At 39.7% G+C, this 17260-nt stretch overlaps 1 protein-coding gene across 3 annotated transcripts in view; it reads right to left on the bottom strand.

The window, feature by feature from the left end:
* Positions 1–3363: 3363 nt before the first annotated feature.
* Positions 3364–17260, bottom strand: part of ZNF462 (zinc finger protein 462) — a 106820-nt gene continuing 92923 nt past the window's right edge. For all 3 annotated transcript variants that reach the window (XM_044292037.1, XM_044292039.1, XM_044292038.1), the window contains exons 12-13: positions 12336–12447; positions 3364–3557 (exon numbers count right to left, since the gene is read on the bottom strand). In XM_044292037.1, the coding sequence (XP_044147972.1) occupies positions 3392–3557; positions 12336–12447 (278 nt within the window). In that variant the 3' untranslated portion in view covers positions 3364–3391. The remainder of the gene's footprint in view (positions 3558–12335; positions 12448–17260) is intronic.

The raw sequence follows: 17260 nt of genomic DNA, 5'->3' as shown, positions 1-17260 counted from the left end.
AACTGAGACACAATTTATTACATCTGTGCTCTCAGGTGTCTACCCAAGACTTATTTGGTTACAATCCTCTGGGCAGACCAGGGGTTACATTATTTTCTTATATATTCGTTGTTTGCAGATTAGTGACCCTTCCCCAAGTATTGTTTTTAGATCATCATAATAAAGTTTTATTTTTATAGCATTTCTCTCACGTCAGTGATCTTTAGCTTACTTTGCGACAGAAGTTTTGTGCCAAAATTGTGATGCATATTAAGCTACATCCCTTTCTTGCAAAGCTATATCCCCTTGGAGGATGAGGCTCAGTGCATTATTCTTTTTGGCTTATTTTATTCGTAAATATGTCTAAAATGATCCACATATTTATTTATAGATATCCACAAAATGAATGCCAGGTGGGCAGCTAGTGGTGTCTGCCTGTACTTCCTGAGTATGGACAGTAAAAACTGCATCCTCAATGTGTTACTTGCATAGTATAAGAAAGGAAATGACAATTTTTTTGAAAAGGATAATGGTCCCATAGTTTAATTAAGAGGTTAACAAAGCAAATTGCAATGGATTACAATATTTACAGATTACGTAAAAACTGAAGTAGTGATTACCATACTTCACAACTCCTTTTTGGTAACTACTCCATTCATACAACAGGTACAAGGAGCTTGCAAAAAGGCCAATTAAAAAAGAAAATCCTCCTACATAAGAACTTGTTTGGAAATTGCTGTTTGAAACCGGAAACTGCTTGTTGCATTGTAGCATTTCTGAAAGTTCATCCAGGAACTGATGAGAATCAGGACATGCATGATGAGTACAACAACTTTCCTAAGCAACTTAGACAACCTAAAGATACTCCTCAAAATGTCCAGTTATGAGATGACCTTTGCCATCAGATATATCATGCTCTGATATAGCCCTGCCTGCCTCAGTATAAATGTTGTCTTGCAGCCAAATATCTGTTAAAGGGGTTTTCTGGGATTTTTTTTTAGTTATGACCTATCCTCAGGCTAGGTCAGGGATAGGCAAACTCGGCCCTCCAGCTGTTTTAAAACTACAAATCCCAATGATGGGATTTGTAGTTTTAAAACAGCTAGAGGGCTAAGTTTGCCCATCCCTGGGCTACGTCATCAGTATCTGATAGGTGGAGGTCCGACACACGGGACTCCTGCTGATCAGCTGTTTGATAAGGCACTGGCGCTCCTTAGAGTGCCCAGGCCTTCTCTGTATTTAAAAAACACAGCGTCATACATTGTATAGTGGTTGTGCTTGGTATCGTGCTCAGCACCATTCAAGTCTATGGGGCTGATTGCAATACCAAGCACAGTCACTATACAATGTACAGCGCTCACGGGTGCGCTGGTGCCATCTCAAACAGCTGATCAGTGGAGGGCTCGGGTATCGGACCCCCACCGATCAGAGACTGATGACCTAGTCTAAGGATAGGTCATCAGTAGTAAAATCCCAGAAAACCCCTTTAAGCCACAGTTAGATGTCTATTTTTGAAAACCAGTGCAAAGAAAACTTTGTGGCGTTGTAGATTTTGGAATCTGTGCTAGAAGTTATAAAATTGCAGAATCAATTAACACCGCTTTTGTTGTTGTAGCTATAATTGATTAATTGTGAAAGCCAAATAAGATATATAATTCCATATATAATAATTTTATGCCAACCTGTCTAAACACAAAATGTGTTCTACAAAGTTTCCAGCAGGGTAAACCTGAAATGATTACAATTAGAGATGAGCGAATTTCATGTTCATGCTTCGTTTGGTGGTAAAAGCAGAATTGCATTATGGATTCCGTTACCATGGACCATAACGCAATTCATTCCGTCATAATAGAAGTCTATGGCCTGCATAACGGATCCATTCCATTTCCGTTATGCAGGAGAGGACTCCCCTGCATAACGGAAACAGGACGAATCCGTTTTGCAGCCGATAGACTTCTATTATGACGGAATGAATAACGGAATGCCTCTAAAGGCATTCAGTTATGCATTCCGTCATAGAATTGCGTTATGGTCCGTGGTAACGGAATCCATAACGCAATTCTGCTTTTACCACCAAACGAAGCGTGAACGAATTTCAAAATATGAAACTCGCTCATCTCTAATTACAATTCACAAGAGAGGTAATGAGGTAGGGGATATATTACAGCAACTGAAGAATGAGAATGAGTCCCATGCTAACACTAACAGTTGGATGATCATTACTTAAATTGGAAGTGTAACAATAATAATATTTAAAAAAAAGTAAAAAAATTCTAAGAAAAAAGTGCAACATATATTACAAGGGAAATAAATCTACAATGTACACAAAATAGATCAACCAGAGGTTGTAGATAATGATGGGCTGTGTCACTAAAATTCTGAAATTTCAATTAACGTACTTTATGTGCCATATATACTGTATGTAGGTTTAGAGGGTTTGTTGTGTGGTAGCAATATAATTTTTGGTATCTTATCAGCAAGAGCAAAACACTTATTCTTTAACATTCTGGCTTTATAGCCAGAGAACGAATGTTAATAAATGTTTGAAATGTACTAGACCACTTAAGGGAAATGTGTACTAGCTTGAGTAAGTACCAGGTAAACTTGTATAAATGGCTGAGAAATCATAGAAAATGGCATATTACAGCACAGAAATACAGCTCTCTAATTGGTCAACTCAGAATTGTGCTGTTTTTTGTTTAATGATGTACTAAACAGAAATGACTACAGTTTCCTAAAAAATGTGATCATTCACAAACAGATCCCTACTATTTAAACTTTTTTTTGTACTTTTTTCAATTTGTTTTACATATAAAAAATTAGTCACAGTATTTTAAGACAAAGCTTGTGAAAAAATTATCAAGAAAGACATCTCGACTATTTGCACGCATTTAGTTATTTTTGTTCTCCATTCCCACAAGCCTCCTCAACATTCATCTGCCTGGCAAAGCAGTCTTGGTAAATGCTGAGATTCCCTTGAAAATTTTTCTTCTTGAGGTACTAAGAATTTTGTTGACCACTGCAGTAATCCAGGAAAACTGTAATGCTTGTCTTTATTGTCTGTTGCAATAGTACTGAAAGCTGGTATTAAAAAGATGTCCCAAAAAACGGCAATATTTCATTGTCACACCATATTAGTCATTTCTACAAGAAAGCTCTGTGCTAGAGTTTTACATCACTTTTTGAATTAGTCCAGCATCACTATAGTTCATAAAAAAGTATGAACAAACAAGATGCGTAGTGATCTCTCCGAGCAGCTTGGATGTTAAATAAGTGGACTTTAAATATATACATACACCTGCAAGAGTACCAGTGCTTGGAAAAAAACTATAAAGTTCTAAAAGCAGCTTTTTGAGAACTTGAACCAGTTGTATCAGTGTTCAAGCAAGTCCTAGTACATCTTCAGTAGTAGTTATTCTTTTTTGGTCACCACAAAGTTTTTAAAACATGAGGTTCTAGTTTGTTGGGAAGTATCTATTGTTCTTTCAGCCATATGTTTCATGTTACTATAGTTGTCCTCAAGATTTTCTTTTGGCATTCTGATTTCCATGCTCTCCTTCCGGTTTCCACCAACAGTCCTGGAAAAAAAAGACTCATCAGACTGGCATAAAAAACTAAAATAACAGATACTATAAGTTATACAACAAGATGTGCAGCTCCTGATGACTTCATATATGCAAATGCATATAAGAATTTCCTTCTCAATTAATAATATATTAGTGAGGCAACTAAAGTTTTTCAGAAATTAAAACAACTCCTAAAAACATATGTAGGTCAGAACAGAAAAAAATGGAGAGGTTAGAGAGTTTACAAGCGGTAGCATAGTAGATTTATGGCAACTACAGAAACAAATTGGAGGATATAGAGTTGTATTTTATGCCTCCGCCATTTTTACTTTGTAATAAAGTATAGTAAAGTGGCTCAACCAATACGTATCCACAGAATAGGTGCACTCTCCCTTGGCAACACCCCTGCCAATTTGTAGCATTGAAGAATTTTTTTTAAATAAAAGTTGGAGGGCACTCAATTATCTTGTTATTTCATGGAATAAAATGCTGGGAAAATGGACACAATTTTAGTCTTAAATATATATATACATACAATTAATAAGAATTAGAATATATATATATATTTTTCAAAACTTAAAACCAACAACTGTAATCTTATTACAATATGCTCTTAATATCATAGATATGATTACGATGTGACAAACTGTTCCAATTTACAGCATTATGATAAACTTATTCCGGAGTATAAAAAATAAATATGATCGTTGTATACGTTCAATATGCTCGATATATGTTCAATCAAATGTCCCACTTAAAATGCGACATTAGATCATTATCACTAACATTTTTCCATATAAATAACTCCTATTAATTCATATACCACAATAGTTTGCCTTAATATCCGTTCTGATTAGTATAGTCTTTCCTTTAAGTGAAGTTGATATAATCTCCGCTACTTCTTTGCAAGCGGTTCACCTAATGTCAATACTAGGTTAGTATTGTAGTGGATTGCAATAGCTATGCAGTTCTGAATAACAGAGTCTTTCCTTACAGGTAGAAATGGTACATTCACCGCTACTCCTTTGCAAGCTGCTCTCTTAATGTCAACACTCTGGTAAGTATTATATTAAATTGCAATAGATCGTTACATTAACAGTGCTTATATGTGTCCAGGAGAGCTCTTGTACATAGTGCGGACATATCCTTGCAGCTCTGATATATGTATATCCTTGTGCTGACTTTGGCGTCCCACATGCTCTTAGGATGCCGACAAGCTCAGCAATGCGCTGCTAATTGGCCAGAGTTCCGAAGAGCTCCTGCTTATTGTGAATGGATGTAGTTACGTTGAATCCAGCAAGTTAATTATGACAAATTGATTATGCTGATACTGTCATTAATACAAGTACTGTCTCCTCAAGCCTAGACGCGTTTCGGAGCTGCCTGCTCCTTCCTCAGTAGTAGACAGCACTATGCTATATCGAGTCTTTTTAAAGGTAGCAATAACTTTAGACTGGGCCCTAGTTGGGACCCTCAGGATAAATACACAATTTATACTGCGGTCAGATGACCAAAAAATACTATTACACATTTACTCATATAAAACTACATCTTTATTTATTACTATTTTAAAACCATAGAGAACAGAAAAAGACCATGTATGTTTAAAACTCTCAGAGACTAGAAGCGGACCAATATCAACTGATCCATACTCATGTAGGTTTGGACAGAGTTTGTGCTTTATTACACTGTGTTACCAATAAACACTGTTTTACAGTAGACTGTGTAGTGTATTTTTTGCATCTCACAGTTTGTGTATATATTATGCTTTTGTACTGTTACCTTATCTTATTTAAAAGAGGTAGACTGATAAACATACAATATTATTTGTTGTGTAAGATGTATTAATTAATGTGGCAGCCCTAAGAACTGTCCCTATTTTTCTTCAATTTTTTTGATAGGTGATGAGTTGGGTGAATGGGGGCGGGGACCTGACATTAGAGGGGAGATCAAGGTGCTGGTAAACAGCCGGACCTCGATGTCCCGTCTTCGACAGGTACCCATCCCAATATTACTAGCGGGGTTTATTTAGTCAAACTCTAATATTTTCCTTGATTCGGCTCTGGACATGTTGGCAATATGGTCACCTCCTCTCCATGATCTCCTAATTTTCTCCAAAACCACATAAGTAAGTTTAGACGGATCTTTATTATGGTGTTCTTTAAAGTGTTGTGAGACAGAATGATTTTCAAATCCATTTCTGATGTTTGTAATGTGTTCTACCACCCTCTGTTCTCTTATTATTTTCTACATATTATGTTTGACATTCATTGTATCACAGGTTAAACTATCCTTAATATTAGAAAAGAAAGAATTTTGGGTTGACTGTAATTGTACCGTTTTTGTAGGAATTGGGTTATTTTACAGTTGTTGAACCTTCTACAGTGGTGGAAACCCTTAGTAAACAACCAGTTATTTTTCATCTCTATTGTCCTTTTTGCTGTCGGTGCAACCATCAAACGTAAATTGGGTGCTCTAGTGTATGTGATTTGATGGGTGGTGGTTAGTATGGGTCCTACTATTTTGTCTCTCGATAAATGGTGCCAATGTTTCCTAATAATCTGTTCTACCATTCAGTATTGTGAATGGAATGGTAGTATCATACGTAAATGATCATTTTGGTTATTTTGCTTCTCATTAGTCATGAAAAAGGATTCCCTCTTCATGTCCCTAACTTTATTCAATGATATCTCTATTATTTTGTCTGGGTATTGTCTGTATAGGAACTGCTGTCTTAGTTGTATAGCTTGATCTTCAAATTGTTCTTCTAATGTGCAATTACTTTTCAGTTGTCTAAATTGACTCGTAGGGATATTGAGTAGCCATCTAGGGAGATGACAGCTTGAAAAAAGGATATAACTGTTTTTCATTACAGGTTTTTGATAAGAGGGAATCCTTTTCATGACTAATAAGAAGCAAAATAACCAAAATGATAATTTACGTATGATACTACCATTCCATTCACAATACCGAATGATAGAACAGATTAGGAAAAATTGGCACCATTCACTGAGAGACAAAATAGTAGGACCCATACTAACCACCACCCCTCAAATCACATACACTAGAGCACCCAATTTAGGTTTGATGGTTGCACCGACAACAAAAAGAAGGACAATAGAGATGAAAAATAACTGCTTGTTTACAAAGGGTTTCCACCACTGTGGAAGGTGCAACAACTGTAAAATAACCCAATTCCCTAAAAAAAAATGTACAAGTACAGTCAACCCAAAATTCTTCCATTTTAGTATTAAAGGGGTTTTCTCAACACGCTATTTTATACTTACCTGCTCCCGGGGCGCCGTCCACTTCCTGGTTTCAGCACTCGGCAGGGAGCGGGCTCCATCTTCATTGATGTCTTCTCCCGGCCGGGCCGCGCGCTGTACTGAACGCACACGCCGAGTCCGTGCATGCGCCCTGGTCACTTCTTCCTGGCCAGTATAGTATACTTGCCAGGAAGAAGTCACCAGGGCGCATGCGCGGACTTGGCGTGCGTGTTCAGTACAGCGCGTGGCCGGCCGGAAGAAGAAAAGAAGACGTCTGCGCACGCGCGGCCACCGTGATTCCTGAGAAGAGCGGTGGCCGTAACCAGGGGAGACGGAAGACAAGGGGTGGGGATTTGTTAATGAAATATATTTAGAAAAATGATCACTGTTAAATCATTAACAGATTTAACAGTGATCATTAAGATGATAATACCCCTTTAAGGATAGTTTAACCTGTGATACAATGGACGTAATATACATTCTAGAATGTCCATGTCAAAAACAATATGTAGTAAGAACTAAGAGAACATTAAAACAGAGGGTGGCGGAACACATTACAAACATCATAAATGGATTTGAAACAACACTTTAAAGAACACCATAATAAAGATACGTCTAAACTTACTTATGTGGCTTTGGAGAAAATTAGGAGATCATGGAGAGGAGGTGACCATATTGCCAACATGTCCAGAGCCGAATCAAGGAAAATATTTGAGTTTGAATGCTGAGATGGAGCTGTTTGATTTCCTGTAGTATTGGGACAGGTGCCTGCTGAAGACGGGACATCGAGGTCCGGCTGTTTACCAGCACCTTGATCTCCCCTCTTTGGCAGGTCCCCGCCCCCATCCACCCTTGAACTCATCACCTATCCAAAAATCGAAGAAAAATAGGGACAGTTCTTAGGGCTGCCACATTAACTAATACATCTTACACAACAAAGTTTCTGCATAATTAGAAGAAAATATAGTTTTATAAGTTTTGGATATGTTTTTACATAAGGGATTATCAATTATATACGTGAAATTGATTCTGGACACAGTAAAAAGGGAAAACACGCCAAAACCGCACAAAAAACGCAGTTGCAGTTTTTTGGTGCTGTATACTAGTAGACATAATATGAAGTTTCCAATAAATGACAACCCTTTATGTAAAGTCTATGACATGAAGAAATACTCAATTGGATGATAAAGAACAGTATATAATCTTTGACCGAGTCCATTACATGTATTGATTTGGACACAATTATAAGCACCTCCTCCTCAACAGGTAAGCTACCTTTAAAAGGACTCAATGAAGCATAGTACTGTCTACCACTGAGGAAGGAGCAGGCAGCTCCGAAACGCATCTGCGCTTTAGGAGACAGTACTTGTATAAATGACAGTATCAGCATAATCAATTTGTCATAATCAACTTGCTGGATTCAACGTAACTACATCCATTCACAATAAGCAGGAGCTCTCTGAAACTCTGGCCAATTAGCAGCGCATTGCTGAGCTGTTCGGCATCCTAAGAGCATGTGGGACGCCATGTGGAACGCCGGAGTCAGCGCAAGGATATACAGATATCCGAAGTAACGATCTATTGCAATTTAATATAATACTTACCAGAGTGTTGATATTAAGAGAGCAGCTTGCAAAGGAGTAGCAGTGAATGTACCATTTCTACCTGTAAAGAAAGACTCTGTTATTCAGAACTGCATAGCTATTGCTATTGACATTAGGTGAACCGCTTGCAAAGAAGTAGCGGAGATTATATCAACTTCACTTAAAGGAAAGACTATACTAATCAGAACGGATATTAAGGCAAACTATTGTGGTATATGAATAAATAGGAGTTATTTATATGGAATAATTTTAGTGATAATGATCTAATGCCGCATTTTAAAGGGACACTGACAGGCCCAATAACCATAATTAGCTGTACATATGCATGCAAAGGTCTTCTAATGTGCATTAAAAACATATAGGTATAACCCCTGTCCACATTATGAATACAGTAAACTCATGCTTTATAACCTGAAGTAATCGCTTTTCTTTCTGCCCAAGGGGTGGGGTTTCAGCTCCACTTGCGCCCAGCCAGCATCAGTCCAACCGCCGTTTTAAAGGGCCGCCCAGCTCATCAATATTCACTTCGCTGGGCGACTTCTGCTGTCCCCGACCTTCCGAGATCCGGCGCATGCCCAATAGAAAGCTATGGGCATCGGACTCGCTTTCAGCTTCTGCGCATGCGCCCGGCACCCATAGCTTTCTATTGGGCATGCGCCGGATCTCGGAAGGTCGGGGACAGCAGAAGCCGCCCAGCGAAGTGAATATTGATGAGCTGGGCGGCGCTTCAAAACGGCGGTTGGGCTGATGCTGGCTGGGCGCAAGTGAAGCTGAAACCCCGCCCCTTGGGCAGAAAGAAAATCGATTTACTTCAGGTTATAAAACATGAGTTTACTGTATTCATAATGTGGACAGGGGTTATACTTTATATATATATATATGTTTTTAATGCACATTAGAAGACCTGTGCATGCATATGTACAGCTAATTATGGTTATTGGTCCTGTCAGTGTCCCTTTAAGTGGGACATTTGATTGGACATATATCCAGCTTATTGAGCATATACAACGATCATATTTATTTTTTATACTCCGGAATAAGTTTATCATAATGATGTAAATTGGAACAGTTTGTCACATCGTAATTATATCTATGATATCAGTTGTTGGTTTTAAGTTTTGAAAAATAAAAATAAAATGCATTCTAATTTTTATAAATTTTATGTATATATGTATTTAAGAATAAAATAGTGTCTATTTTCTCTACATTTGTATTTTGTACCATATTCATGAATGTGCTCTTTGTTGCGTCATAAATTGTGAATGACGCATAAAGGGTGTTTATGTTGTCAAATGTGTCCAAGATTGTGATAAAAGGGAAAATTAGAAAAAGTACACTATTTTATGGTGCAAGTGGCGATCATGCATCACAATGCTCCACAGGAATGCCTATTTGTGACTCAATGCACCACAGGGATGTCTATTTGCAACATAATTTGTCACAGGTCTTTATACTAGCAGAAGTTTATACAATTCTTTATACTACCTTGGAGCTGGTACTGTATACTTAAAAAAAAAATAGGTGTAACTCAATATGGCTTAGACTAGGATTATCAAATTATGTTTAGACCAGAAAATATTTGAAAAAAATTACTGAAAAGAAAGAACTATCTAGCATGACGTACTTTGTAACACTTTCCGACGCAGTACATTAATATATGCCATCCACGAGACATACACTAGGAAAACTGACGCAAGGTCTGACAGATTCTACATGCAAGTACTGTCATTTATCTGCATGTTCCCAGAAATAGAAGAAATGTCCAATTTATGTACATTCAGAAGCTTAAAGAAGCACTCCTACAAAAAATAAATAAATTCTCTGACCTGTTTGAAAAGTACATGATGTAAACTGTAGTAAAGGCAATCTTCTTACAAGTGATCGTATTTGTGAGTTATAACTTCCCTTCAGATCCTCAGCTGTGTTAAGTCACATGACACGGCTGAGGATCAGAAGGGAGATTATGATCACAAGTGCCAAGGAGTGGTCCACTCATGAGCAGTGCCCTGTGCTCTCTGCACTGAAAACTCCCTAGCTCTAGTAATCTCCTGATTAGACACTACAGCTGTCACTCAAAACAGAGGGGGAAGTGTTCAGTGCAAAGAACTCAGAGCACTTCACATGAAGGGACCACCTCTTGGGCTCTTGTGACCACAATGCCGGGGGAATTTCATTATCTTCATGCTGCATTGTGACACCAACACATAACATCTACAGGAGCTTTAATGACATACCATCAAAATCCATAGGCATTAATATGGAGTTGGCCCCCCCTTACAGTTAAAACAGCTTCCTCTCTTCTGGGAAAGCTTTCTACAAAATTTTGAAGTGTGTCTTTGTGAATATTTGACCATTCATCCAGAAGAGCATTCGTGAGAACAGACACTGATGTTTGACCCGGCAATCTCCATGATACTTCATCCCAAAGCTGTGGTATGCTTTACACCACTCCTCTGACACATTGTGTTTGGTAATGTAAGGCTTGCTTGAAGCTGCTCGGCCATGGAAATCCATGCCATAAAGATCCTAATGCAGAGTTTCTGTGCTGATGTTAAAGTCAGAGTAGGTTTGAAATTCTGCAGTTATTGAATCAGCAGAGTGTTGGTGACTTTTATGCACTATGCTCAACTCAGCGATCTCGCTCTGTAATTTTACATGGTCTGCTTCTCAGATGTATTTGCAGGACTAGGTCAAGAGAATTTTTTAGCCTCTGAATGTAGACAATGAATTAATTCACGAACAGCATGAAGGGACCTTGCAAATGGTAAGATAATAAAACACAAAGAGGGACATTTATCAAATCTGCTATACCAGTGGATTTTTTTTTTACTTTTGGTGAAATTTTTTGACTTTTGATGAGCTTCACCACTCTAAAAAGTGGAGTGAAATTTCGGCTGAAATTACAGATTAGACCACCTTTCTGTCTGATTCATGGGGTGCAAAAGTCACAACTCCACGCCAGGCAACTCCCTGGCCTACTTTCACTGACAGTGGCAAAAGCACATCACACTTATGCCAAATTTAATGAAACCAAACTTCAGAAATTTGGCGCAGGTGCGCAAAGCAACTTCAGTCTGAAAGCTAGTTTCCAACACACCTACAATGATAAACTCTCCCCACAGTATATTAGAAGGTTGCAAAACTTTTTCATTATACAATGATTTAAATTTGCTTAAATAAAGGCAGAAAATCCATTGAAAGGAGATTTATTGATTGAATAATTACATTTTAGTAAAAGTAGAAAATGAAATAATGCTTGAAATGCTTTGTACTTTATTTTAAATTAAGTATTACTGTAATTGAATAATTGTATTAATTTCTATGTTTTTCAGTAACTGCAATGCCTGGTTGTATAAGGCCAGGGCAATCACAAAATATTTTTTGCCATCCGTCGAGAATCTGAGAACATGATTCACCAACATCCCTTGCAGGTGAGAGGAGCTTGAGAATCAAGAAAAGCCTAAATGAATGCTGACATTTATAAACACAATATAATAAGATCACCCAACAATACATGACAAATGTGACATGCAGATAATTATTGCCCACCAAGTAATTGTTTAATGTGTCCTAATATCTGACTTAATGTATGGATGAAGAGAACAGGGACTTCAATGAATGGTGCTACCACCATAGGACAGTCAGGATACAGTATGGGTTCAGAAGAAGCTTTTATCAGTTAGTGGAGGTAGTGCCGCACACTGAAATCCCCATTCTCTTCCTCCATACCTCTGTATCTACCCAGCAGCCAGTCTGGTGGGGATAGGGAGCATCACCTTCATACAAACTACAACAGGCATTTTCACCCTCAGCACAAGATGTGCGGGTGAGCGGCATACTAGCTGGCTGTTTCCTCCTATAACCTGTGGCCCTTCCGAAGTGCGCTCTCCCTCTCTCATTTTAGCTAAAATCTGACTTACATGCCATGTCTTAATACATGTCGTTCCCATTCAGTGCTGAGCGTAAATGTCCTCCCACAGAATTCACATGGAAAACGTTTTTCCTGAACCGTAGCCTTGATATCAAACAGTTCTGCAGACGTGACAGGATAAAAAATATTCATCATAATATTCAGCATCTATTTTTATTAACAATGACCGTTATTCATATGTTTTCATTGGAATCCATTACTTTCACATTAGAGAGTAGTAGACAGAGATTTTGCAGCTGCAGCAAATAGTGGCTTAAACCTAGGATATGCTGTTGCTTGCTGATCGATGGAGGACCGACCTCAGAAACGCCCAAAAACTACTGGAAGGAAGATGCCTTGTTGCTTTATGACTCCTGAGCTTTTCACTGCACAGTGTTACAGCTGACCATGTGTCATGTGGGTACTACAGCTCCATTGAAGATGCAGTTCTCTTAGAAAGCATCTGCCAGCCGGTCCAATACTATAAAACTAGGCACAATACCTGGCGAGCAAAATGACACTTTCTTATCTTTCACTGAAGCGCTGTTACCGAGTAATACTCTTATTTTTATATACATTGGGTGACTGAGACCCTCAGAACACCAGATCTTTAATGCCCTGCTGCTCTTGCCACTCCCTTTTCCCAGTAGTTGACAAGGCCAGACATCCTGCCTGGCCCTGTGAGCTAGCGCCTGTGCTGTTGGTCGCAGGATTAGCGCAGAGCATCTACCTACTGCGAGTGCGCCAACAGTGTCATCCGCCACCTGGAAGTGTAGACATCGACTTTGCAAGAAGAATCATCTAGGGCTGCAGGGAGGATTATATATACATAAGTATATGCTACGTCATGATCCTCCATACAGCTCAGGACATCATCAGCGAATGCGCAGTAGGCATCTGTGCTGCCTAAGCAGCCAAAGCATGTGCTGATCCTATGAGCAACAGCGCAACCTCTAGATCAGCGGTCCCCAACCACCGGGCCCTGGAAGATTGTTTGCCGGGCCGCCGCAATACAGAGGAGGGGATACACCAGGACAGGGGTGGGCAGGGGGGAGGGCCCGCGGCCCCGCAAGTGCTTTTTTGCAGTACGGCGGCCGGGCCCTTCTTATATTTTGAGTGCGCCTGCGCTGCATAACCTGTTATAATCCCGCGAGACCCGTGACCTCCTGCGGTGGGTCTCGCGTTGCGGGATCACTGCTGGAATGACACGGCGGTGCGCCGCAGGCAGAGCCACAGGATTGCGCATCGAACTGAAGCCCGCCACAGCCTGCAAGTACTGGGGGCAGATGATGACCAGTGGCACTAATGTTTGAATTTAGAAAGGGGTGAGCCCGCACTGGCCATATGAGGGCAGGGCAGGGACAGCAAATAATGAGGGGCAAAAACTGAAATATATATAGAGAGAATGGGGGCAAAATGAAAAGGAAATATATAGAGAATGGGGGCAAAATGAAATATAGGTAGAGAGGGGCCTCTGACAAAACATTGGCAATTATAACTTGGTTACTATTGCCAAAGTTTTGTCAGTGGCCCCTCTCTACCTATATTTCATTTAGCCCCCAATCTCTATATATTTCCTTTTCATTTTGCCCCTCTCTGTATATATTTCATTTTCATGTTGCCCCCTCATTATTTGCTGCCCCTGCCCTAATATCATATCACATTATAATAACCGGTCTAATGTCTGAATTCAGAAAGGGGGGCCCACGCCGGCCATATGAGCAAAGGGCAGCAAATAATGAGGGGGCAACATGAAAATGAAATATATACAGAGAGGGGCAAAAAATGAAATATATAGGAGTGGGGGCAAAATGACACGGTGGTGCTCATGGTTATTATTGCCACAGGGGGGGCCCAAATTCAGAGGTTGCCCTGGGGCCCATAGAATTCTAGTTACGCCACTGCGCCAGACGCATGCGTGCCCGGCGCGCATATCACACACAGCGTGCGGCTGTACAGCGGGTTGGAAGGAGAGTGTTCCTTCCTTCCAACTGTGATGCCGGCCAGCCACTGCCACCAATATGAAAGCTGAAAAGGGCTAGTGAGGGAGGGATTGGTTAGGTCTCATTGCCCCACCAATGGAAATGAATATGAAGGCGGGGGGTTGTCGGCATCCAGTTTCAGATAGTATCTGATGGAGTGAGTGGGACAATGACCTGCAGTTCCTTTTCCATGTCACCTTGAAAATATTAGCAGTGCAGCAGAGACCCTAGTCAGTTTTGAGTCACATTTTAATAATAAATGTAATAGTTATCTATTTTAACATGAACCTTGTGTTTTGTTATGCGCGTGAATCAGTCAGCGCCGACCATCACCCACTAAGCCCCGCCCACCCCCGAAGCCCCGTCCAAGACCAAAGCCCCCCACCTCCCTCCCCGGTCCCTGGGAAAATTGTCTGACATGAAACTGGTCCTTGGTGCAAAAAAGGTTGGGGACCACTGCTCTAGATTACAGGGCCTGTTAATCTGTGGGAAAGGGAGAGTGGCAGGAGGAGCAGGGTGTTGAAGACGTGGTGCTCCAACGGGCACTGCCTGCCCTTGGATGATTCTATAAGCTCAGCTGCCTAACAATAAAACAAGTATTACTAGGTAACGGCACTTTAATGAAAAATAAGAAAGGTGCAATTTTACTTAGCAGGATCAACTCATGCCAGACTTTGTGTCTGGTTTAATAGGGTTGATCCTGTTGCCAGATGCTCTTTAATATTGTCTTGATTGGAACTGCAGAGAATAAGCTGAAGGGCCCTTGGGCCCTTAGTTCTCATCGTCAGTATATCCTAACAATATACCATTCACTTTTAAATCTGCCCTGCGCTCAGCTTGAGAGAGTGCTATATTATAAATGTCACAATGCAAACGTATAGGTTAGATACATAAACTGGTACAAGTATGAAAAGTTTTTTCTAAAACTATTAAAAAGATATTATTTTCTAACAAATCACAGTACACAGTATATGTACTGGCATATACGTGACACATTCATCTTGATAATAATATGTTACTGGTAGTACATTTAGATTGTAGGCTCTTATGGGCAGGGACTCTCTCCTTGTGTCTCATTGTTTTGATTATTTGTCACTTGACTTGTTTCGTTACCTCCCCAGTTATGAAGCACTGCAGAATATGTTGGCACTACATACTGTAAAGATGTGTAGACTGTGTAAGACTGAGCAGATGCCTCATCTCTAGGCTGGAGTCTCCCAGGAGTGTATGGATTAGATCCAGTTTGCACCAAACTCAGGATGAGCGTACAGTTTTTTTTATTCAACCACAGGATGACATGGACTTTTCCACAAATGGTGACACATTTATATTGCTATATGTGATTTTGAATTGATGTATTTTTGTAAAAAAGCTTTTTTTTATAAATCTTGGAAGCAAGGTTTCGGATTACCCTGAGCATTATTTCATGTGTTTGCCGAAGCCAGGTGAAAGAAAGATTGTGGCCTGCTTATGGCATAAAGTGTGGCTTTTGTTGCAGTGTGTCATACACAGGACAGTTTCAAATAGTGCTTGCAACTCAATTATAATGCTACATAAACAAGCAGGGACAGTCAGCTTGTTTAGGCTGAGGGAAGCAAGACTCCCAGGCATTCTATTATAGGCAAGGTATACTCTTCTTGTTACATAAGAATACTGCACCTAACAATATAGACATACTGTGTCTCTGCCCTGTATCTTATGCTGCTTTCAGATAATGCAGCATAGATGACATGATATGTCCGCTTTGAAGACTTCTACACCCAAAATCATTTGACTAAACAATGACTGGATGCATACTTTTGTACTGTAACTAAAGGCCCTTTTACATGGGCCATGAACTCTGGGAATTATAGGGAATTACTGTTCCGACCAAAGCTCATTTCTGATAAGTGACTCACATAAAGGTGCTGCTGGTCACTTAGCAAACGAGAAAACACTTGTAGATTGTGTGATAGTTTCTTTTATGTGGCACATGAAATTCTCATTCATCAGCTGCACTTCACCCTGTGTGAACAGGGGCATGTTGCCAACAAAGACGTTGGGGGAGATTTATCTGGTGTAATGGAAAACTGGCTTAGTTGCCCATGGAAGCCTATCAGATTCTGCCTTTCACATTGCAGAGCTGCTCTGGAAAATGAAATGTGAAATTTGATTGGTGCTATGGGCAACCAAGCCAGTTTTCCTTTGCACAGGTTTTGATAAATCTCCCCTATTGTATGCAGATGGGTTTTTGCATCTGCTCGCATTGCTGTATGTAAATGCAGCTAACGAGCTTGCAATGATCAGTTATGAACATCTGTTCCAGATCAATCTGGTCCAAATGTCGGTATTAGCGGGCCATTACAGAGCCAACAGGACAAACTAAAGGAAGTGCCTGTTTCAGTACTTTGGGTATGGTGTCCTCCAATATTTAGTGAAAGCAGATTTTCTTGCAGTCTACTCCCTGCTGAAGACAACTGGATCTGCATGCTAGCCAAGATTTCAATACAGCTAACATCATTGTATATACTTAAAGGGTGTTTCTGGTCACACAACAAAAATAACATAACAGCAAAATTCAAGCTAACTGCAATATTTGCAATACATTCAGAAAGCCTTAAGACCCTTTCCATTTTTTCACATTTTGTTATGTTGAGGGCTTGTGCTAAAATAAATAAATAAAATCAAAATTTTCTCCCATAATTCTGCGCTCAATACCCCATAATGAGAAAGTGAAAACAGAATGTTCAAAATAGTTGCTAATTTATTGAAAAGAAAAAATGTAAATGTTGTATGAATATAAGTATTCAGACCCTATATTAGGATTTAGTTGAAGCACCTTTGGCAGGTGTATTATCGGGTATGATGCCACAAGGTTTGCACACCTGGATTTGGGGATTTTCTGACATTCTTCACTGCAGATCCTCTCAAGCTTTGTCAGGTTGGATGGGGACTGTCAGTGGACAAGCACTTT

This window comes from Bufo gargarizans, chromosome 4 (assembly GCF_014858855.1).
Source record: "Bufo gargarizans isolate SCDJY-AF-19 chromosome 4, ASM1485885v1, whole genome shotgun sequence".
NCBI classification, from domain to species: Eukaryota; Metazoa; Chordata; class Amphibia; order Anura; family Bufonidae; genus Bufo; species Bufo gargarizans.
Note: the sequence above shows the minus strand (reverse complement) of the source record. Positions and strands in the feature narration are given on the sequence as shown.